General features: G+C 40.7%; 1 protein-coding gene across 47 annotated transcripts in view; it reads left to right on the top strand.

The window, feature by feature from the left end:
• The window catches only part of AFDN (afadin, adherens junction formation factor), a 138,523-nt gene that overhangs the window by 61,007 nt on the left and 52,581 nt on the right, over positions 1-24,935 (top strand). For 28 of the 47 annotated variants that reach the window (XM_072766178.1, XM_072765989.1, XM_072765966.1 and 25 more), the window contains exons 8-15: positions 689-856; positions 3,685-3,729; positions 9,174-9,268; positions 10,366-10,628; positions 16,062-16,131; positions 19,989-20,107; positions 24,260-24,321; positions 24,444-24,649. In XM_072766178.1, coding sequence (XP_072622279.1) covers positions 689-856; positions 3,685-3,729; positions 9,174-9,268; positions 10,366-10,628; positions 16,062-16,131; positions 19,989-20,107; positions 24,260-24,321; positions 24,444-24,649 — 1,028 coding nt within the window. The remainder of the gene's footprint in view (positions 1-688; positions 857-3,684; positions 3,730-9,173; positions 9,269-10,365; positions 10,629-16,061; positions 16,132-19,988; positions 20,108-24,259; positions 24,322-24,443; positions 24,650-24,935) is intronic. The other 19 variants (XM_072766039.1, XM_072766210.1, XM_072766153.1 and 16 more) reach the window with 1 other exon arrangement.

Genomic DNA, 24,935 nt, shown 5'->3' with positions numbered 1-24,935 from the left:
CCCCCTAATGATTTCAGAGCAGCAAAGGTTGAAAGCTGTGTTTTTGATGAAATCTAGTTTTCTTGCTTTTGGTTTTACACTGTAAGCTGGCTGTCCTCGAGCAGAGGCCTTTATGTAACGAAGACCTACAAATTGATTGCCCATTCATCCTATCAGCAATGTAGATTGGTAGTTTAAATTAAAATGAGTAAACTAAGTAATTAAATTACTTAGTCTACCTTTTTCTAGACAGTTTTAAAGTTAAATTGTGTTATAAAATCAAATTACTTTGACATCTGAGTTAATTCAATTGAATTAAAAATCAGATCAACTAAAAATATATTTGTATATGCATGTGGTATGTGTCATGTGAATGTATTTATTGATCATAGGGTTATTTACCAGTATAAACATTCATTTATTCTTAAACGAATGCTATGGTGTTTTCCAGCATGTAACGTACTTGGGTAGTTATTTAAAATAGTTATTTAAAATAATCTTTGCGAATTGCTATCAGAGTTTCTCAGAACACAAATACTATTTCCTCTATTTCCTTTCCAGTATAAACTGGATAAGCCTTCACTCAATCACCCCTCAGGAGATGTTAAATTAAATTTTTTGGTAAATCTTAGAGGAATTGACAGTCAATTATTTGGCTGTGCATGCTGACTTGAGACTGCTTGATGATTGATGCTGTGCACTGTTCTAGGGCTTCTAGTCTTTCAGTTGAAGAGGAGGCCAGCCGACTATATCCCAAAGAAAACTAAGAAACACGTCGATGGGAAGCTGGTGAAGGGAAAGGAGAGAGCAGAGGGGTCAGCCTATGGTTCTGCACTCCCTCCCGAGAAACTGCCCTATCTAGTAGAGTTAAGCCCAGGTGAGAAATACTGTCAGCATACATTTTTTTAGCTTTTCGTGTTAACACTTTTAATGAATTTTACTTAAGTATCCTTTCTCTTGACTGACATTTAGACCATTTATTTTTTTAAAAAGTCTCTTAAGATATTAAAATAACAGAACCTTAGTGTCACAGGATATGTATATTCATAAAAGTAGAGTTCACATGGACAAAAAATGTTGAAAACAGCATTTAAAATAGTGAATATGGGGAATTTAAGGAGAAGTTTAAATGATCCACTTCCTTTTCAGTTTTTTCTAAAATAATCTTAAAAATCTACTAAAGTGAGAAACTGAAATAGATGTATTCTTAGGGCAGAGTTAATAGAAAGAAGTGTGTGTGTATTTACCATACTGTTGTTTAATGAATGAACTGTGTCTGAAAAAAATACCTTTAAGTTTAACAGTACATTTAAGAAATCTATCTATAAGAGGAAGGATATTTGTTTGCTTTTAAAATTATAATAGACCAGGTTTATTTTCATGTTAGTCCTCTACATATTTCTTTTTAGAGCTCCCTTAAGCTAAAGCTGTTACTCTAAGTTAGCCTGAGGTAGGGAAATATGTTGATATTCTTGAAGAAGTGAGCATATACATCCCAGTGTGCGTATATGTGTGAGTATAGGAGATAAGTGTGTACATGTATGTGACGTTTTATTATTCATTTGGGTCAAATCATGGTATGTAACCTGTATTATAAAGACTAGAGCATTGTGCTCTCCTTCCCAGAACTTTTATTTTTTACTTTTGAAGATTTATTTATTTTTGGAGGCCGAGAGAGAGAGAGAGAGAGAGAGAGAGAACATGTGTGCCAGCAGGAGGGAAGGGTGGAGGGAGAGAATCCCAAGCAGACTCCCCACTGTGTGCAGAGCCAGACATTGGGCTTCATCCTAGGACCCTGAAGTCGTGACCTAATCTGGAATCATAAGTTGGATGATCACCTGAGCCCCCCCAGGCTCCCCCAGAGCTGCTGTTAAAATAAAGCTCAGTTAGTAAGTACGGAAAAAAACTTGAAGCCAGAATGATGATATGGATCATCTATGGTTGCTTGGACAGAAATTATGTTTTTGTCTTCTTTGATTCATGAGCATTTATTTATGAGATTATCCCCATGAATAGATGAGAAACCTGTGGCCTTACAGTCCTAGGGCACAAGGAGGAGCTGTCGATTCAGGAGAAATGGTCTTGGTTCGACTGATGCTCTGTGATTTACAGTCAGCGGCAATATGCTGCAGCTAGTAGTTTTTAAACTTAATTATGTTTGAGGAGCTTTTAAAATTGATTTGCTGTTTGTGAGGAACATGTTAGTGTTGCTTTGTCCCTTGGTTCTCTGGCTGAAAAGTTCATTTAGACTTTGTCGCTGTGGTTTGGAGACATGTCCCAGTATTGCTGTGTGCTGTGAAGTATGAGCGCATGGGTGCTGGTCACGGAGGCAGCTGAGGGCCAGCCGTTATGTTGGAACTTAAACATTTTCAGGATCTTTGGGCATCGGGTCTACTTTTAAAAATTTTGCATTACGTGCTAGAAACTAATGATTGTTTTCTCCAAATCTAAATTTTGAGGATTCAGGAATATTAGTCTAGAGAGAATTGATAAATAGCACCCGACATAAAATAATTTTCAAAAGAATAAAGAAAAGGTGGTTTGGATGGGTAGCAGAGACAGGATGAGCATTCAGTCATCTATATTGAGAAGTACTTACTGATCCTTAGTATGTGTCAGACCCTCCCTGTCCAGGGTCTTTGACATGGAGCACCAACAAAACAAATGAAACCTGCTGACCTTGGCAACTTCCATTCTAGTGAGAATTGCTATTTTGACTGCTTATTTCATACTTTTAGTCTCCCAGCTAAATATATATGTTTTTGTAGGTGTGAAAACATGATAGACTATAGGTAAAAATTAATTCTATACTACTTTTCACCAAATATCGGGTTACTGCTCATGACACATCTCCCTTCGTGGTGCTCTGCTGCCTTTACTCAGAATTTACTGGGCTGCTGCTTCAGGGAAGGCAGTGAGTACATAGGTGGAGAGGGGAGATACTGCCTTCAGGTGACTCCCAAATAGTGTGTGTGAGCCCCCTGCAGCCCACCGCCCCTCCTCAGTACCCTGGGCTGCCTGCCTGGTACCTGCTTGCGGTGGCACAGGTGCACGTCCTGAGCTCGGCTCCCACAGCCTGCAGGCTGGGCCCAGGTCTTTCTCACAGTCAGCATGCTCAATGTAGTTGATTCCTTCTTACATGGACAAGAGAATGATACTGGTAAATGTTGATTTGTCACAAACAGATAAGTGCTGTACTTGCACTGGACACGTGACCAGCCCCGCAGGTATCCTCAGGGTTGGGCCGAGGTGCAGGGGTGTAGATGGGAGGTCTTTGAGGTATGGGTGTATGCTTATACTGTCTGGACTGTCTTTTGGAGAGATGGGGGGAAATGTCATTTTATCCTTTGGTTTGGATTTGAATGTGTTTTTTTAACAGAAGGAATAGCTGAGTTGGCTGGTGATCTTCTAGATGATTAACTAACTGTTGCTCTCCTGCTGCTTGGTGACTCACCTGTTGTCTTGGTGTTTTCCTTAACAGTGTGCACTGGTTTCTAACACACACACTGCCTGGAGCACTGTTGTTTTGTCCTCACAGCTCTGAAAGCTATGGCTGAACCGTAATTTTCATCCTCTGAAAGGTGTCCCACTGCAGCTCACCCTCTCCTGTCTCTCTTCTCCTCCCCCCTCCCACGTGCTCTGCATGACCTCTGTCCTGACGATGCTGCCTTCACCTGGGTCCCGTGCATGTGTTTCTAATCCCAGGGAGAAGGAATCACTTTGCCTACTACAACTATCACACTTATGAAGGTAATGCTTTGCTTCATACTACTTTTTTAACTAGAGCACTAACAGAACCTCTTGAGCAAAATAATGTTAACTGGCCAAACATTTTATGTATTAGTTTTTGAATTGAAAGAAATAACTTTATTCTGAGAATTTAATGTATTGTCACTTTATTCGTATCTAGTAAGTGTTCCATATGCTTTATCGCTTCATTTCACAGAAGCTTATTTTACAGAAATGTCTAGTTCCTTTTTTTAGGCTAAGTCTTAAGTGAGAAATTGGACTGAGGAATGATGGGAGCTGTGTTCCTGTCTTTCCCCTCCTCCCCCCAAAAGGTTAGGAAGAGGGGGAGATGGTGGGGAGAGAGAGTGAGGGTGGTGGGTAAGAAGTGCCCAGGACTGAGGGGCAGGTAGGAGGGGCTCCGCGGTCACACACTCCAGCTATGACACTGATGGGGAGCAGGTGTCCCAGTCAGTGGCCTGTGTCTGACAGTATTTGGGAGAGTGAGAGGAAGAGAGTCAACCATACGCTTGGCGTTCACTCATATTTACCATCTGTTTTGTAGGGAACTAGCTTATTACATTATGATCAGGTTTTAGAGTTTCCTTAGGATTCTCCTTGTTTGCCTCATCAAAATTCATTTCTTCTTGTTAGCAAAGATGTACTTTCTTAGAATATGCTTCTCAAATTTGTGTGTATCTGTCTTTGTCATCTTCAGTAGTATAGCTACATATTGGTTTTATGGAAATACATTTTGGCTGTTTTTATGTTTTTAATATTTTTTTACATGTTAAATGTAACAAATGTTTTCCCATGCGGCATAAAGTTTCATCACCGTTTTTAGCATCTTGTATTTGTTGAATTATCTCCAAACTGATCATATAGACTTTCATTGGCTATTGACTGACCTTGCCGTTTTGGATTTTGTTCTTTTTAAAAAATATATGATGGGATCCCTGGTGGTTCAGCAGTTTAGCGCCTGCCTTCGGCCCAGGACGTGGTCCTGGGAGACCCGGGATCAAGTCCCACATCGGGCTCCCTGCATGGTGCCTGCTTCTCTCTCTGCCTGTGTCTCTGCCTTTCTCTCTCTCTCCCTCTGTGTTTCTCATGAATAAATAAATAAAATTTAAAAAAAATTAAAAAAATGAATAAGTGGTATTTATCACCTATTTTGATATTCATATGCATAGAGTCTAAGACCTGCTTTTATTGTTTTTTTTTTGTAAATTCCTGAAAAGGATTCTTTAACGTTTTTATGTGTGTGTTAATTTTATACTATAAAGTAATGGAAACTAGGGATAAAATGGCATTTCCTTTTTTACCTTGTGTATATAAAAAAATGCATGGACTAAACTCATCAAAACTTTGACCGAGGTGCTTTTAGTTCTCCAATTTTGTTTTGTTTTTTAAAGACTTTATTTATTCCTGAGAAACATACAGAGAGAGGCAGAAATAGGCAGGGGGAGAAGCAGGCTCCATGCAGGGAGCCCAGTATGGGACTCGATCCCAGGATCACAACCTGAGCCAAAGGCAGATACTCAACCACTGAGCAATGCAGGTGCTGTGCCTTTCTCCAGTTGTATTTGAGGAGTGCCAGTTTGTTGTTTGTTTTTCTTAATAGAGTTAGTGGAAATATGCTCTAAAAGCTCTGTGGTTCAGTAAGCTTCAGAAATTTGATGGCTTTCTGAACTGTTGGGTTGACTTGGCTAAAGTAAATTCTGTGGGGATGAGAATGCGTTCAGTTCCTCACCATGGTTAGGATGCGGCAAGTGCTTGGTCAGCACTCTTGAAGTGAAGGAGTCCCTACCTTTCTCTAAGTGGCACCTTTCCCTAAGTGGCGTGGCAAAGATGACAGCACCACAAACTAACCTCCAGAGGCTCACCTGGGGAATTCATCTCAGGAAGCAAGCAAAGACAAAAGCAGAGTTGGACATAAAGAAATGCTGTAAAAACAAAAGTGCTATTTAAAGACTCTTCCTATGCTATGTTCATAATAGTCTATTTCCCCTTAATATTCAGCATACTAAAGAAAACTTCAGGTTACATCTCAAATTTAGAAAAGCAAAAGCAGAAAAACAAGATGCAGAATAGTGTGAACAGTAATTTAGGGGTACCAGAGTTGGCAAATGAAATTCAGGAGACCCAAAGACATTAGCATTTTAGAAAGAACACCAGGTTTTTGTGTAAATGGGTCCCAACAATCACCCATTTGACTAGATGCCACGCATTTCATTTGTTGACCCTAAGGAGTATTCTAATGTTTGTCCAAAGAAAGAAAAACGCATGTATTGAGTTGCTTAACTATATGTGCATAAAACAGATTTTAAAGATTTGCTTCTGGATGGGGAATTAGGCCAGGAAAAGAAGGGTACTTTTCATTGTGTACTTCCCATGTCTTTTAAATTTCAAACTGCATGAATATTTTATAGATTTTTAATTCTACATTATGACACGAAGAGAAGAAATGACCTCTGATAGAAGCAGTGTTATGTGTGGGAGGGTTATTTAGATGTGTCTCTGCTCTTACAGATGTTCCAGATCTGTAAGGAAGAGAAGTGCTTAGGTGCTTTTGTTCAGTTGAGGACAGGGAGAAAATAGAAGCAGTTGTTTTTGGCAACTTTTCTGTGTTCATTAATGCCCATGAGATGGTCCTTGTGCTCTTAATAAGGAGAAGGGAGTGAGTTATTCCAAAAAGAAAGATGTTAGTTATTTGAAGATTACCTGCCTGCATCTCCCCTTCCTCCCTGACTCAAACCAAACACCACTGTATCTAGTAAGTTCTGTGGCCACCATTTGGGTTATTCACAGTCTGTCCATAAAGGCTTTCTCTGTATTTTCTGTTGCTATGTGGTAGTGAAAAAAGAGGGAGTGGGGAGCAGCTTGACTCTCCCCTCGAGTGACTGGAGGGGAAGTTTTTATTTCCCCCTTTTTCTTTATACTTCAGAATCTGTCGTGTAGAAAAGTCCATAACATCCATTTATTGGTTCACAGGATACTTTCCAGAAGCACTTAAAATGCAGAATATTAATGTGAATTTTTTCTACCCCTAGACACGTATTTTTCATGTTCTTGTACTTTTAACTTTGTATTGAAATAATTGTTCATCATTTATTTGCTTCTTTTGTTCCCTTTGTAATTCATTTGTGTAATTACATAATATCTGTGTCACCAAAGCGCTTTATTTTCTTCATTTTTAGCTACTAGTTAATTAACTGTAATAAATCTTTGTTGAGTGAATACTGTGGACCAGGCACTGTACTGAGTGCTAGGATCAAGATTTTTTTTTTTTTAATCTAGCTGCTAAGGAGCTCAGAGATGGGGGAGGCAAGTAAATGGAAATAATCATAAACTAGGGTTAGTGGTATGAAGATAAAGTAGGGTACAGGGCTGTGGAGGATGGGAAGAACACACAAGGTTTCCTGCCTGGGAGGATTTATTGGGACCACCTGTGGTGTTTAAAGCAAGCAAAATAATAGACATTCCTGGGGGACTGGACTCAGCAGCTCTAGAAGGGAATGAACTGCCTACGTCCAGGAAAGGCCCACGTGGTTCTGATGCCTCATTTTGGATCAGGACGTGGAGTTGGAGTTGAAAATAAAACTGCTTAAAAAAAAAATGCTCCAGGGGATCCCTGGGTGGCGCAGCGGTTTGGCGCCTGCCTTTGGCCCAGGGCGTGATCCTGGAGACTCGGGATCGAATCCCACATCAGGCTCCCGGTGTACGGAGCCTGCTTCTCCCTCTGCCTGTGTCTCTGCCTCTCTCTCTCTCTCTCTCTCTCTCTCTCTCTCTGTGACTATCATAAATAAAAAATAATAAAAAAAAAGAACATTTTAAAAAAAAAAAAGAAGAAGAAAAAAAAATGCTCCAGTTGCCACCACACACAATGAGGAGATTCCAGCTGCACAGCATTGTCAATGATGAACCAGTTTTTTCATGCATATTAGGTGTTGTGGTTCTCAAATACAGGCTACTTTTATCCAGATTTGACAGGTTTCGAAAATATTTCAGAAATGGGAAATATTGTTATTAGAATGTTATTTTGTGTACTCTAAAATTAACAACAATCCTAATAGAACTTGTATGTTCACGATGTGTTTTGTCTGAGAGTTGAGACCACACCACAGCTAAGAGATTTTAGTAGTCTTAAACCTGCAGACACTCCTAGTGTTTAACTTCTTTTTTTTAAAAAATTCAAACTGCGTTTTACTTTTTTTTAAATTTAAATTCAGTTAATGAACATACACTGTATTACTGGTTTCAGAGGTAGAGGTCAGTGATTCATCCATCTTATATAACACTTCATGCTCATTACCCCAGTGTCTAACTTCTGAAGCTCTCACAGTTTAATTCCTGGTCCCAGTGACCAGAGGTTTTAACTGGCAACTTAATAAATGGATCAGCAGTTTATTAATGCATTAAAGTAGGCCAGGGAGACTCTATGTGGCCCCCTTAAGGACTCTGCACAGTGGATGGCGCACATCAGGTTGGCTGTCATGGCTGGAAGATGGTATCATGATTCACTGATTCTGTGAGGCTTGTTTCCTAGTATGTTAACAACTCTGAAATCAGAATGAGTCTTTGATTGACAGCCTGTGTTAGGTTGAATATAGTAGGTGAGAAGTGAATGAACATCAGGGTGTAAATGGACCAGATGTCTTGGCACTGGTTCTTTTTCCTTCTCCGCACACCAACCCCATCATAGGAATTCATGCACAGGGAAGCCAAATAATGGTAGCAGTTCACAGAGGTATTAAAAAAAAAAACAAAAAAACAAAAAAAAACATTGTCCCTTTCTGTACCTCCCTCCCTGCACACACACACACACACACACACACACACACTCCACTCCACAAAGCTAAGCACTTTTAATGGTAGTTGTTACTGGAACTTAATGTCAGGAATGGGCATTGGAATCCCTTGGGGAGATTATGTGTGTGGGCCCCACCCCTAGAGATCTTGGTCTGAAGGTCTGGATGGGCTGGGAAGTTGTGCATTTAAAATCTCCATCAGCGATGCAGCTGTGCCCTGTCAGTCCATCCATACAGTGCCCTGTGCTATATATATAGGTGGCAGGTTTGCTCTGAAAGGAAGGTCTATTTTTGCTAATCTTTATCTGCTTAATAGAATTGCTCTTCAGAGCCATTAACAAAAATCCAGGGCTGCATGGTGGAGAAATTTCTTTTTATGTGATAAGAAGAATGAATGTTGGTTATGGATGTTGATGTTAGCCCCTTAAATTGTATTAAACAGAAGCTGACGTGTCTGTGTCTTAATTTGAATTTTCTATATTCAGTTAGTTAAATTGCATGATTTAAGTTTGGAGAACTCTTTGAAATGAAACCCTGAGAATTGAGAACTGTTATATCATTTCTAAGATAAGCTTTTGTTCGCTTGCTTTGTTGGTTTGTTCAAATAACGTGATGAGAACATCAGACTTGGCAAATGAAGCTCTGTTCTTCTCTCCGCAGATGGCTCTGACTCCAGAGATAAGCCCAAGCTTTACCGCCTTCAGTTGAGCGTTACTGAGGTTGGGACGGAAAAGTTTGATGAGAACTCCATCCAGGTGCGCAGGCGTGCTGTAGCTCTCATGCATTTTGTAGTTCTTACATTTGGGTAGGTGAGGGCACCTGGTATAGGGCCTGCTGCACAGTAGCAAGTGCAGGAATGGACAAAAATACCCACCATTTGCTTCAACGTGGATGGAACTGGAGGGTATCATGCTGAGTGAAAGTCTGCATTTTAATATAAATAACTGTGTACTTTGGGCCACTTTCCTTTGCTTCAGCATGAACAGAGCAGCCTGTGAAATTATGTCCACTCTCCACCTTGGAAACTTGGCCTGGTTGTGGGGTTCTTCCGAGACTTGGCTTTTCTCCAGAAGGTGGTGATAACTCCATGGGTCTTTATCAGGGATGGAGGAGGTAGCCTGCGACCGGGTCTGATACCCGTAGCAGTGGGCATTCCCTGAACTGTAGTCACAGTGTTAGCCAATGTGGTTCTCAGGTATTTCGTTAAAACAGCATAGCATGTTCTTTAAAGGAGGAAGGCCAGGTTCATTACCTGACCCATCTCAACTCACTTCGGCAAACTGCCCTTCCCCTGTGCTGTCATATCCCAGCTATGAATGATGGGTCAGGTTGTTCAGTGTCATTTTTAGTTCTGGCATCCTTTCTTTCAGTATAGCAGTAAAATGCATAAATAGAATTTGTGATCCTAATGATCTGTACAGATTTATTCTTGACTATCTCATAAATGTTTAAGATGACCATGTACTTTTCGATTCAGACTTGCAGGGTGTCTTAAACAAGTTACTGGATGCCAAACATAATGTGTTCAATTACTTTGACACTATTTTGATAGTGTTTGTTTATTTTTATACTGTAGGAGGAGAATCCACTTAAGAAGTATCAGAAAGCCAGTTTATCTTATATTTATATAACAAAAGAAGAACTCACTGTTTTGAAATTCTGGCTTCTTTGCTTTTACGAAAGCTCCACACCCAGTGTGGAGCCCAGTCCAGGGCTTGAACTCATGAGCTTGAGATCAAGACCCAAGCTGAGATGAGTCAGCTCCTTAACCAGCGGAGCCTCCCAGGCGCCCCTAAGATTGTTTTTCAATACGGTGTCCTTTATGATGGAAGCTTCTTTGATTTTATTTTAGCTGTTCGGATCAGGAATTCAGCCCCACCACTGCGACCTCACAAACATGGATGGAGTTGTCACTGTAACGCCGAGAAGCATGGATGCCGAGACTTACGTGGAAGGACAGCGCATCTCGGAGACAACCATGCTACAGAGCGGGATGAAAGTGCAGTTTGGGGCGTCACACGTGTTCAAGTTTGTGGATCCCAGCCAGGACCACGCTCTGGCAAAGCGATCTGTGGATGGAAGCCTGACCGCCAAGGGTCCCAGACATAAGCCTGGGTAATTGCTCTAAGAGTTTACTGTGGTTCGATGATGTGTAGTGGAGTCTGAATTAGGCATACGTTACAGGTGGTTTCATTTTTAGAAATTCACGGTGGGGTTCGTTCTTGTTGATCTGGGTTGGTTGCACAGGGAAGAAGAAGAAACTTCCGGGCCTTAACTTCATCGCAAAATTGGCAGTTGTAGCTGGTTTTTAAATTGGTTTCAAATCTTGTCTTTTTAGCCAATAGTTTATTCTTTTATGAGGAACTGTGATATGTTATGGAACAATCCCATGTAGCTAAATTTTTGCTGAGGGTTTTTTTTTTCCCTTTTAGTAGTAATGAGACACACTGAGCTCTTTAAGGAATTTAGAATATTTTAGCTCCACCTAGTGCCTTTGTGAGGACTGGCAGTGTGACCAGAAAACAACAGTCCTCACTGAGGACCTGGGAAAACATTGATGGGGGAGAGAGTAGGACTTCCTTTATGGTAATGGTTATTATTATTGTTTTTTATTTTTTTATTTTTTTAAAATTTTATTTATGAGAGAGAGAGAGAGAGAGGCAGAGACACAGACAGAGGAAGAAACAGGCTCCATGCAGGGAGCCCAATGTGGGTCTCCAGGATCACGCCTGGGCTGAAAGTGGCGCTAAACTGCTGAGCCACCTGGGCTGCCCAGTAATGGTGATTTTTAAAGGAATATGCTGTGTGCCTCCATTATCACCCATCTTGCAGGCTGCTGGGGCATAGTTTTGGGGCAACAGCTACCATGGCCCTTCCTGCAGGCTCTTGAAGGGTCCGCAGAGTCTGCTAAGTGGAAGCCCTCTGCCCCAAGCCCTGCGGATGCCACATGTGGGTGGTCTTCAGGCTGCTGCCTGTCCCACTGTACTGTGCTGTGACCTCACTTTCGTTAGCCTCCCAGAACTGATACTCTGGGGCGGGCAAAAGTTTGCAGTTTCTTCCTTTGGTCTTTTACCAGTTTCTCGGCATTGTAAACTCTGCCTCGATCCTTCCTGGTGGGTTATCAGTTCATTCCGTGTCCATCTTGAATCCTGGCCCAGGAAGAGGATAGAAGGCAGCTAGTACAAGGAATACTTAATATCCTTCTGTAGGATGATACTTTGTGGATCATCACACATGGTCTGGTGGACAACAGGGGACATGGAAAATGTCACGGGCTGGGTGAGACCTTCTGTTCCCGGCTGCTCACCTCCAGCACCATGGTTTGGCCAAGGACCCATCCCTTGGTTCCCAAGGAATACTGTCATGGGCCTTGACTTCTCAAGAAAGCCCATTTCTGTCTGACTTTCAGCTTTAAATGGAATGTGTATCTAAACTCATCCTTCCGCTTTGTGTCTGGGAGGACTGTGTGTTTTATATTCCGTTCTTAAGGTTGTATTTACTTACAAGCCATGTCCACATTTCCTGCCTCTCGTTGTGACGTCTGTGGCCCCTTTGCTTTAGTCAACAGTCCTATTCAGATGTTTTCCATTCTGACACTCTATTCTTCAGGCCCATGTCTCTCTTTCAGCACCAGATGGGGACAGGGTGAGGGGTATCTGTCTGAGAGTCTTACGTGCCACTTAGCTGTATGATGTTCGGTCAAAGAAATCGGTTCCTTCTGGCCTGGTGCATGTTTTCAGCGATGCCTATGGTTATTCCCAATCATGCTTAATTCCTGATTCCTAAATCAGATTTATTTTGATGGTAGGGGTTGCTGTGCCTATCAGACTTTGCCTGTCCTATCACTACAGCCCTCCAGTTCTGCTCGGCGAGGTCACTCCCGAGTTGTCTCGCCATAATCGCACCTGCTTTGGAGGCCTCCAGGTGTCTTTTCTCATCTTCTCTGGCCAAAAGCAGAATCTTATTAAGAACATAGCTTAGTTTTCTTTTACAGGAGTGTGCAATGAAATTTTAGGTTTATTATTGTTAACATCTTTTCCCTACAAATCTAGTAAAAACTGTGTAGTGGTTGAATATGCCAGTACTTACATGTACATACATAAATTAGAACTTTCTTTTCTTTCTTTTTTTTTTTTTTTAAATACTGATTTTGTTCTGTCATCAGACTGTTACACACATGTCTAGGTAGATAATCCATGGGTGTTTTTCACAGCTGTGTTTGTGATATGTTATATATATATATATTTTTTAAATGATCACCATAAGTCCAGTTACTATCCATCACCATTCATTGGTACATTTTTTTTTCTTGTGATGAAAACTTGCAAGATTAACTCTCTTAGCAACTTTCAGATATGCAATACAGTATTATTAACTGTAGTTTCCATGCCATACATCACATCCCCATGACTTATATTTATTCTATAACTGGAATTTTTTTACCTTTTGACCCACTTTACCCACTTGCTACCCCTGCCTTTGGCAACGACGAATCTGTTCTCTGTGTCTATGAGCTTAGATTTTTTTTTCTTTTTTTTTTAGATTCTACATATGAGATAATATAGTATTTGCCTTTCTCTGTCTGGCTTATTTCACTGAGCACATTGCTCTCCAGGTCCATCCACGCTGTGTAAATGGTAAACTTCCCTTCTTTCTTATGGCTGAAATACTTCATTTTATATATATGTGTATGTATGTTTATGTATATATATACTTATTTATGTAATTTCTATATAAAAATATATATATAACACTCCGTAACTAATATATATATATTTTTGATGGAGTCCTTAGGGTTTTCTATAGGTAATACCATCTTATCTGCAAATAGTGACAGATTTATTTCTACCTTTCCAATGTGGATGCCTCTTATTTCTTTCTCTTGCCTAATTGCTCTGTTAGCTCATCCAGCACCATGTTGGATAAAAATGATGAGAATGGACATCTTTGTCTTGCTCCTCCCGATCTTAGAAGAAAGCCTTCAGCTCGTCATCATTGAGTATGATTTGGCTGTGGCCATGTCACATATGGCATTTATTTCGTTGAGATACATTCCCTCTATACTTGCTTTGTTGAGAGTTCTTATCATAATTGGATATTGGATTTTGTCAAATGCTTTCTCTGCATCTGTTGAGTTGATCCTGTGATCTTCATCTTTTCTTTTTTTAATATGGTACATCACATTGACTGATGGGTGGATGTTGAACCTTCCTTGCATCCCTGGAATAAATCCTACTTGATCATGGTGTGTGATCCCTTTAATGTAATGTTGAATTCGGTTTGCTAATATTTTGTTGAAGATTTTTGTGTGTATGTTCTTCAGGGATATTAGCCTGTAATTCTCTTTTCTGGTGCCCTTGTCTGGTTTTGGTATCAGAGTAATGCTGGTCTCATAAAATTAGTTTGTAAAAGAGCCCTCCTCTTCTAGTTTTTGGAGACTTTGAGAAGGATTGGTAACCATTCTTCTTTGAACATTTGGCGGAAGTCACCAGTAAAGCCATCTGGTCCTGGACTTCGGTTTGTTGGGAGGATTAATCTGTCTATTCAGATTCTCTATCTCATCATGGTTCAGTCCAGATAGTTTGTGTGTTTCTAGGACTTCATCTGTTTTTTCTAGGTTGTCCAGTTTGTTGGCAAACTGTTGTTTATAGTGGTCTGATATGTGGTTTTATTTTTGGTTATCAGTTGTAAAGTCTTCTCTTTTCATTTCTGATTTCATTTCCTTCCCTCTAGTAACTTTGGGCTTTGTTTGTTCTTCTTTTCCTAGTTCCTTGAGGGATATATGATGCATGTATTCTTTTTTTTTTTTTTTTTTTGATGCATGTATTCTTAATTGCAGGTTTCACGGTCAGTGTCTTCAAAGCCTTAGTAATGGTGTATGTATGAGCAAAGTAGCACAATTTGATGTTGATGGTCAGTATGGGACTTCTGTTGATACATTCAGTGCTCTCCTTCATCTCTTCATGTATGTATACATCTAGCCTGCGTTCTTGGAGCACAAGTGTCACATGTCACAGTGCTCTGAGCTGAGTTGGCCAAGACATGGTTCTTATCCTCAGTGGTCATTCTTAGATAATGTCCTCAGAGTCATGAATGAGATCATTTTGTAATCATTTATGTATCTATAGAGTGCAGTATAAATGTGTCCATGTTAAACTTTAAGGTCTTGTTAACTCTGGGGGAACAATAACAAGCTTTGCATGGTATTGAGTAAATTTGTTATTTTACAAGTGGAGTCAAGAAGGCTTGTCAGGTTATATTTGTGTACATCAACAGCATGGAGTTAGGGGTAGGTGCGGTGCATGTGTAGCTTTGATAGATGACAGGGAGGTGAACTATCTTTTCATTATCAGAGACAGAATGACTAAAGTAAATTTCCCATTCTAACCATTAGAGACCAGGAGAACAGTTTTTATGTTGTGTTACTATCTTGGTGACAGGATCGCTGACAAAGTATGGAGCCTCAGGAAAAGCTGCTACTTTCTCAACTTCCTGTTGAAAGTGGTATCGGGACACCTGGGTGGCTCAGCGGTTGAGCGTCTGCCATTATCTCAGGGCATGATCCCTGGTTCGGAGATTGAGTTCCACATCAGGCTCCCTGCATGGAGCCTGCTTCTCTCTCTGCCTATGTCTGCCCTTCTCTCTCTCTCATGAATAAATAAATAAATCTTTTTTAAGTGTTGTATTATTTTGCATTACAAGATGATTTTATTTTCATAGTGATGACATAGAAGTGGAGTTTGTACCTGGTTTTCTAATTTGAAAAACAATTTTGAACTTTTATATCACTTGTGGTTTCAGGGAATTTAAGCACTAACCCATCCTGTTGGTTTCCAGGTGTTTTAGGGCTCTTTTTTTTTCCTTTTTTTGGGGTCTCTCCCTTGGACTAGGATTAATGGGTGATATTTACCCTCATTGTGCCAAAGAACCATAGCTTGTTTCAAGTGATTGACTCTTTAAAATGAGATTTTGTTTATATTCTGAATTCTTCATAATGATGGGTTTAAAAGTTTTTAAATATTCTAAAAAATTGTTTAAAATAAGGTAACTCCTAATCTGATTACTAACATTATATAAAAATTCCCCATTTCTTTATCATAACTGAAGTAGTGGTATCCATGAGCTTTTAAAAAAATCATCAGATTAATTTGTGAGGATGGCAGCTCAGGTCCTGTGCCTTACCCTTCTGTGGACACGGTTGCCTTCCCTATGTCAGTGTGTGGGTTCTGGCACCATAGACATATGCCCTTCGTTTGTGTGCCATTATGTGATGAAGTGGCTTGCTTTTTCCTTTTATGGTTTTTTCAATTTATTGTTATTAAAATATAGTCTTAAAAAATATCCTGAGAATATTCAGGATATAGCAGTAAGAAAAATGTAAAAGTTTTAACAGCTTTTGAATTCTCTAACATTATATGCTGTGAAAATAAAGTGATTTCTTGAAGATCTTTAAATTGGGATATTTAGCTCTTTTCTGTTATTGAGAAAAAGGATGTCTTCTCATTTGAGAGTTATTAATTCTATGTATTTCTTTTTTTATCCTGAAAGAACTGTTCAAGAGACAACATTTGATTTAGGAGGAGATGTTCACAGTGGAACAGCATTACCAACAAGTAAGGTAGGTCATTTACGTGGCCCGACAGGGCTGTTTGTGTAGAGTTATAGGACACTATGGATGCACTATTGCTCCTACGCTCATAGAACTAGTGTGAGCACAGACCTCACAGTGGTCTCTAACTGAGGGGTGTCCTAATTGGTGCTGCTGTGTCTCATAGTGGTAACGTAGCAGGGCCGAGGCCAGGGATGTGTGCTTTCTCCAGGCAGTGTATCCTAGGTTCATCCTCTGTTGAGGCAGCTCTTCTGGGTCTGGCGACCTCTGAAGATAGCAGACTTTGCTCTCATCCACCTGCCACCTTTCTTTTTCAGGCACTTTGCTTCCACAGTTCTCTGTTATCTTGCATCATCCAGGAACCTACGTCCTCATTTTGGTTATCTATTGTTCAATAGCAAACCACCCCAGAACTTAGTGAACTAAAATAAAATAGCACCTGTTTTATTTACTAACTGTTGTGCATTGTGGTTTGGACTGGCCAGGGCTGTTGGCTTGTTGGACTTGCTGGTGGTCACTGGTGTTGCTGCATCAGCTTCCGGTGTGTTGGGTCGTGGCCCAGCCGGCCTCCCTGTCCCCCTGTCCTCTCCCTGAGGGCAGCCAGATGTTTCGGGGCCTCACAGAATCAGGGAGTTGACAGGCCTTCTTAGGCTTGGGCCAGAGCTGGCACCCAGGTTCAATTCCTTCACCTTCCACTGCCTAAAGCCAGATAACGGGCTTGGTGCAGATTCAGAAAAGGAGCTACTCCGGGTGCGGCCTGCCAAGGAGCCATCCCCACCGGCTCAGCACCTCCTGCTCTTAATCACCGGTGGCAGTCCTCCAACCATTGCCTCCCGTGTTCTGCTGCTCTTCATCACGCGTTTTCTTGAGGAATCGCTCTGTGGTCCGCCTCTTGTTGTTCCATCATCTTCCCTTGAGTCCCACATCCTCATTGGGACGGTGCTTGTCACCAGCTCTGCTCACACCCAGATAGCCTAGTCTACTGCCTGAGCGAGGTCCACACCACTGACCTGGGGCATGTTTTTATTTCCACTGCAGGGTGTCACTCTCCCGACCTCTCCCCCCTTGGTGTTCCTCCTCATGCTCATTTAGGGGTGGCACCTCCTCCCCCCTTCCTCCTCTGGACTCCTCCCATTGCTTTCTGACCTGGGCACCTTCCCTCCTGTGTATGCATATTCCTGGGGATCTTGTGCAGTCAGGGAGTTAAAATATATCTTTATTTATTTATTTTTTTTTTTAATATATCTTTATTTTCATGACTCTCCATTCTGTCTTTGGCCCTGACCTCTGCAGACCTCACAGGCTTGCTGGATGTAGCTGTGGTGGTGTCTGACATGTATTTCAAGTGGAACGTAGTTAAGACAGACTAGATTTTCTTTCTCAAACATCTTTCTTTCTTTCCCCTTTCCTTTCCCATCTTAGTAAATGGCATCCTCATCCACAGTGTTGTCCCCACAGAGGTTGGTCACTGCTTATCCTGGTTCCTTCCTTCTCTCAGCCTCTCCATTCCGTCGTTGGCAAGTTCCATTTGCTCTTCGTCTGGAATAGTCTGCAGGTGCCTGCCTTACTCCATCGCTGCTGTGAGTGGCCTGCCATAGGCAGGAGATCTGCATGGCTTGGACTTGGCAGCCTTTCCTCTGCTGCCCTGGCCTGTCACTCTTCTCCCAGCAGATACCCTGATGTTTTGAAAATATAAATTCGATCCTGTGACTGCCCGGCTTTCACAGCCCTTCATCCCACATATCACACACTCTTCCCTTTGGCTCGCACCACTCCCTCTGACCTGGCTCACCTTTCCCCTTGGCTTAGCCGGCACCAGCCACATTGGTGTCTGTTCACTGACCGCACACCTCTCTCCCATCAGAAGGGTGGGGCATGTTTGCTCTTCTTTGAATGTTCTTCCCACTGGTTTTCATGCAGCAGCCCCTTCCCAGTGAGACCTCAGTTCACACATCAGCTCCTTGAAGAAATCTTCCCTGACCCCCCAAGCATAATTATACCTTATTTTAAATTCTTTGTGCCAGCTTGTATTGCTGTCTGATACTTCTCTTGTGTGCTGACTGGAAGGTGAGCTGTGTGCAAGCAGGGATCTCACTTGACACATTCACTGCTGTGCTGCATGTGCTCAGAACATGCCCAGGGCATGGAAGAGCTGCAGTAAAGAGCTGTTGAGTGACTGCATGAGCACATGCTCTTGGAACCAAATGTGACTTTCTTCACAAAAAGCTGAGTTTCTTAGGAGCGCCCGGGTGACTCCATCAGTTGGGTGTACAGCCCTGATTTCAGCTCAGGTCATGATATTGGGGACACGGGGTTCAGCCCTTTGTCGGGCTTCATGCTTAGCAGGCCATCTTCTAGAGGATTCTCTCCCCCTCTCTCCTTCTGTCCCTCCTCCCGTGCATGCTGCTCACACTCTTTTTCATGCTCTCTTTCTAAAACAAAGAAATAAAATCTTTAAAAAAATTTAGTTTCTTATAGAAGTGTAAACTAGTATTGAGAAAAGTATATAGTCAAAACAGAAAACTTGGTAAATTAAGAAAAAAACATACAGAAATGAAAAGCATTCACCTGCAATTTATAGCTGGCTATTGGTAACATCTTCATGGATCCTTTTCTGAACTCTTTATGTTGCAGGTGTGTTCATTCGTACACTTTCAATTAAATATCTGTGTGCACTTGCACGCACACACTTTACTTTCCTTTAGCCTTTGGTTATGATTTTGTAAGTGTTTTATTCAAAAATAGGCTAAAATTATTTTGTTTGTAATATGTAAGCTTATAAACATAACCTAGTTTATCCATTCCCTTTTTATTGTTCACTTATAACAGTTTTTTGTAGTCTGTTGCCATCCATTGACCAAGCATTTTTATTTCTGTAAATGTATTTATGGAAGTAATCACTGTGTGTGAAAAAAAATATATATTTACAAGCATGCTTGTCAGGACACCCTGTCCTGGTGAACATTTTAAGCAATGTAATCAAAGATTAGTTCAATGAACTTTGGTGAACAGACAACAAAATGTTACACAGCCATTACAGTTCCATAACATAAAAATATTTTAAGATGTTTACAACATAGAGTATTTTTTTACAGGGTAGGTTGTATAACCTCATTTATGGAAAATAAGAAAAACTAAAAAATATAGCCAGGAGTTACTATCTGGTTGGTAAGACAAGAATGATTTCTATTATCAAGCTCAATTTCTACAATAAACAAATAAAATGAGAAATTTTACATAAAATTTTTGCTTCAGTGATTTTCTTTGTATAATTTTATTGATTCTGTTCTAATTATTTTCTTACTTATATAGGTAGCTTATCCATTTTGTCTGCCGTAGGTTGGTTAGGGATGTGCCCTGCTTGGAAGAGCTTACATGTACTGCCCTGGGCTGCTATAAATGTGTTGTTTCTCTGTTGATTAAGGGCAAGAAATAAACCAGTTTCTGTACCAAATTCTTCACTGGGTGTTGAGCTGTGATGAGCAGATATTTAACTCCTTAAGTAAAACAAAGACCTTGACTTTTCCTATTAGACATACTCTCTCAGCTCTCTCCTGGTTTAAAAGAACTTTTTGGAGTAGTCGCTGTTGTTACTGTACTGTGTACAGAACCCTGGTGTATATGTACCACTTTTCCCTGGCTGTTTTATTATTCTTTCAATGATGGTGTGTTTGGGGCATTCCACTGTGGGCATGACATCCTCCGTGTTGCTGCGCCTTCTTCTGGTCTGTGCTCCTCCTCTGCATCCCTCTCCTGCCGTCCTCTGCCTGGCAGCCTTGCACCAGAGCCTCACCTGCCACAGGAAGTGTACGCTTGGTTGGTTTGCATGGTGTGTTTAAACGCTCTGTGTTTTCCCCTTGGCTTAGAGCACCACTCGGCTGGACGGCGACAGGGTATTGTCTGCCTCCAGCACAGCGGAGCGAGGGATGGTGAAGCCGATGATGAGAGTAGAGCAGCAGCAGGACTACCGCAGGCAAGAAAACAGGTAGGATATACTGCTTTTCTGAATTACAGAAGATGTGAAAGTATTCCTGGAAAGGGCTTGGGATAAAGATTATTGACTCTATTGACGTTTAGCTGACATTTTTAGGATGTTAGTGGTATTTGAAAGATTATTTTCTGTTCATGTTACTGAGCTGAAGTAACATAACTTCATGAGTGGTTGTCCTCCTGTACCACGGTGTCCTCCACCCAGCTGACACGGGAGGGGCTTCCAGTTAAAAATGTCTCTATTTTATTTTATTTTATTTTTTTTATAATTTTTTTTTAAGATTTTATTTATTTATTCATGATAGTCACAGAGAGAGAGAGAGAGAGAGAGGCAGAGACAGGCAGAGGGAGAAACAGGCTCCATGCACCGGGAGCCCGACGTGGGATTCGATCCCGGGTCTCCAGGATCGTGCCCCGGGCCAAAGGCAGGCGCCAAACCGCTGCGCCACCCAGGGATCCCAAAATGTCTCTATTTTAAATGTGCTATTCTGTAAAACACGGAGAGAGGAAGTTTTTCTAGGTTTTTAATATTTGATAATTTTTATATTTAGTTTATGTAAAACTAATCATTTCACACATTTGTATACAAAATCCTCACGTATTTAAATATACAAAGCCAAACATGACCGAGGCAGCATTTTTAGAATTTACCGAGTGCCATGTTACGGGGTCGTACACCCTGGGGAAGTGTGGGGGGGAGGGTCTCTTATCTCCTCTGTCATTGTTCTTGCCTAAGTTTTTTGAACAGAGATCTTTTGCCTTTTGTGATTTCCTTTTCTTATGATTTTTAAGTACACGTTACCTTAATGAGAATTCTACTTATTGCTTAAAAATGTTGCAAAGTAATGTCAGTGCCTCACACATTGAAATAACAGGTGATGAGCTCCAGATCCTGATGAGCTTCATCCGCAGCATGATGTGGTTCAGGTGCTTCTCCAGCAGGGCTCTGAACCCACTCAGATGGCCGTAGGGAAATACGAGTACTGAATCACACACTCTCTGTCAGCAGTGGAACTGGGAGTGCTCGTCTTTTGGTGCTCTTCAGATATTTGATGAAGCCATTCTAACTGTTCCCTTTCAGATCCAGTAACTGAGACAGGTAACTGGCCCAAGGTCACATCAATTTGGTGACAGGCAGCTGATACATTTCTTTAATTTTCTATCTTCCAGTAGAGGGCGCTGTGTATTACAAGTTTTTAATATAGTTCATCACAGTAATTCAATTTGTAGATTTATGTGGGAATATCAGATTTTTTTAAAAAAGATTTTATTTATTTATTTATTCATGAGAGACCTACCGAGAGAGAGGCAGAGATACAGGCTGAGGGAGAAGCAGGCTGCATACAAGGAACCCGATGTGGGACTCGAAACTGGGAATCCAGGATCACGCCCTGAACCAGAGGCAGGCGCCCAACTGCTGAACCACTCAGGCGTCCCGTGGGAATCTCAGATTTTTACTTTGTTTTTATCTTGCGCTTTTGGTTATTATTCAAGATTTTTGTTGGCTAGGTGAATTTTTTCAGATGTAATAATAAGTCTACTTTCTCAATCCGTACTTGTTTTTGGTTGTATGTTCTAGAATAAGATATTCTAAATGGTAAACTGGTATCAAAAGAGAGTGCCTCTGTTAAAAGGTGATCGAGAGGAAGGTATCATAGCTCTTAAGTGAATAAATCAAGAAATGGGGGAGATGAAAGAAGCTGATTAGGGTAATTCTTTTAGGTCAAGCAAAATTAATGAATATATATAAATAGTTGATAAGTAATGTAGTATGTTAGTACAGGGTCAGGTAGCCATCCGATGGTTCACTGTATGTTAGAATTGACTGTATCCTGTGAATGAAGATTGTACTAAAGGTGTTACTGGAATTGTAGCAATGTCCTACCTTCTTGATACTATAGCAGTGATAGCAACAGATGGTTGTTCTGTTTCAGTCTGTGTTTCTCACATAGACATTGTGGGTATAAGCAATGCTTAATTCATTTATTCATAAAAATCAAAGTTGTTTTAATAGACATGTTTAAAATACTGATTTAAGTCAAACAATCGTTTTTAGTAATGGAGTACCTTAAGTTATCACTTGATACATTTTTTAATTTTTTTGGTGAGATTTTAATTTTATTTTTCCAGATGTGTTAAATTGGTGAAACAGATGATTGGTATGGTTCATCCAGTTTATTGCATAGATACTAAATTGAAAGTAAAGTAACTACTTATCTGCAATTTTAGATGTCTATAAATACAGCAGTTAAGAGAGATATGTTACATAATTGGACATTTAAATTCTATTGTTTATAAGAGCTTTTTCATACCTAAATTGTTAAATCCAAATTATTCAGTCATTGACTAAGAGACATTGAAGCCTATAATTTGATGAGAAGACTTTTGTTTTTCCTTCTGGCAGTTACAACAGCTTGAGGTGCCTTGCTGTGTTCCTCCTTGCTACTCAGTCACTGCCTGGGGAGTCGGACTGGTGGGAGGGAGCATCGCTGCTGGAGACCAATGACTGGTCTGCGGCCATGATGGGCTCTTCTCCCTCTCATCTCCTTTCTTGAACAAGTAGTTATAGGAGCCAGCTTAGGGAGTGAGCGGTTGTCCCAGTGACTCCAAACACAAAGGTTTGGCAGGTTCGCCACCATTTGTCCAGAATCAGTAGACCTCAGTGTTCCTGTTGAAAATGACAGTCATTTCAATCACGAACACATTCAGAAACACCGACGGAGGTGTTGACTGTCCCTTCCTCCAGATCTGAAGCTCTCTGTGAACACTGAGCTCCGTGTTCCTCTGAGCTGATAATTACCTCAATAGTCGCTTTCATTCCCGTATAAATCATCAAGGCCTGCTCTTTGCTTTCCAGTTAAGTTTGTGGGAAGGCACAGCACATGTTTCTTTACTTTTGCTGTCAGTTTTGATTTTCTTCATCTTTTTGAGGACAGATTTTTGGAAAACTTTTCCTGGTCCTCTGTTAGAGCTGAACTAAAATGGTAAAGATTTAAACTCTTAAGGAACCTAATCACTTGCCACTTTGTTAGGAGTGAGGGGTGACTTACATATATTTTATATATAAAACATAGCTAGTAGCAAACTCAGAGTGATGATTAAATTGCTTGAAATTCTAAGCACCTGTCTACATGAAATAGTAGTTCAGCTGAACACCATCCATCGATAAAAGTATAAATCCAAGGTAAGGAGATCTAAACTGGATTTATAATTCTTTATCCTGCGCGTTTTAGAAATCCCATGCTTTACTAAAGGCTTCAGCTGTTGTTTGACCATAGTATACAACACAGGATCGTATTTTATGTTGTGCCCTGGTGGACACATACCTACATATGTATATGTTTGGAACAGTGAACCTTTGTCCTACCAGTGAGAGCAGGGTGATCCACTATTTGGAGAACTCTTTGATAGAAACAGAAACATACCTAATGTTTGAAGTACTTTGATCCAGAATACCTGAATATATATAAACATGAGGACAGTGCTAATTCTTAGAAGTGTTCCAAATCATAGTTGCTCTTGGTTTATATTTCTCAGCAGCCCCTTATTTTTGTAGAGTCAGGCTAAATAATGAATTGATACGACTTTGGGAAAAATTATGAGTAGGATGTCTTCTTTTTAAAGCGTGCTTCCCTGTGAGCATCACAAAATGCTAATATGGAGTGAGTGATCATCTGCTCTGAGCTTCATCAGAAGCCAGGGCAGGGTCTGGTTCGTAGGAACTGGTTCGCCTCCATGTATGAGCGCTAAGTGTCAGGCTCACTGTGGTTTAGTTTTTCTTGTGTGTCCTGGCAGTGGCTTTTCATTGTGACTTGAGCCATTGCCATAGCAGGTGCGTGACAGCCTGGTTGCCCTACTCTGCATGAAATCTTCATGAATAATAGAGAATTGTGGTCAGATCAGTTCTCATGATGAAAGCAGATCCTTCAAAGAACTGACCTCTGTGAAGAGTAGGGATATGCTCGCCCCCAGTATGCTCATTTGAATAGTTGAGTAGTTTCCACGTGAACACAAGTTACTGGGCCATGTATTATTTGGAAGAACTGTATGGAGACTGTAAAAATAGTTGCCGAAATCTGCATAGATTGTTAGTGATATTCTTAGCCACGTGACCTGATTTTAAGAGATGGCCACTTTCTTCTTCCAGAACTCAGGATGCTCCTGGGCCTGAGCTGATACTGCCTGCAAGCATTGAATTCAGGGAAAGTTGTGAGTAATTTCAGATTCCATTGTTAGTGAATTATTTCTTGTTCCATTTTCCTCCATCTGATTTTCATGGTTTTTTTTTGTTCTTTTTTTTCTTTTTCTTCTTTTTTGAAATCTTTTCACAGCTGAAGATTCATTTTTATCTGCCATTATAAACTATACTAATAGCTCTACAGTCCATTTTAAGTTGTCACCTACATATGTATTATATATGGCATGTCGGTATGTATTGTCAAGCCAGTACAGACCCGACGTCAGCCCTACAGAGCGCACTCACAAAGTGATTGCAATAGTCAACAAGATGGTGAGCATGATGGAGGGGGTGATTCAGGTAAGCCTCCGCCTGCAGAGCCAGTCAGTAAGTGTGCCTGTTGTCTGACACCAGTGAAGCCAGTTGGCTCAGTGTTTCCCATTGGTTACATGTGTGACTTTACCTGAAGAGTCTTTTCTGAAATGAAAATTCTATAAATAGCATTGACAATTGCATAGCTTTACAAGTTGAAAAGAAATGTGAACTTTTTTCTGTTCTTCCTACAAATGTTAGAAGTAAGGGAAGGTACTGTATGTGTAATGTAATAATGATCATGGTAAAGGTCCTTAAAATTTGCAATGGTCTC

The sequence above is a fragment of the Vulpes vulpes genome, chromosome 1 (genome assembly GCF_048418805.1).
Source record: "Vulpes vulpes isolate BD-2025 chromosome 1, VulVul3, whole genome shotgun sequence".
Lineage (NCBI taxonomy): Eukaryota > Metazoa > Chordata > Mammalia > Carnivora > Canidae > Vulpes > Vulpes vulpes.
This window is presented reverse-complemented; position numbering and strand designations above follow the sequence as displayed.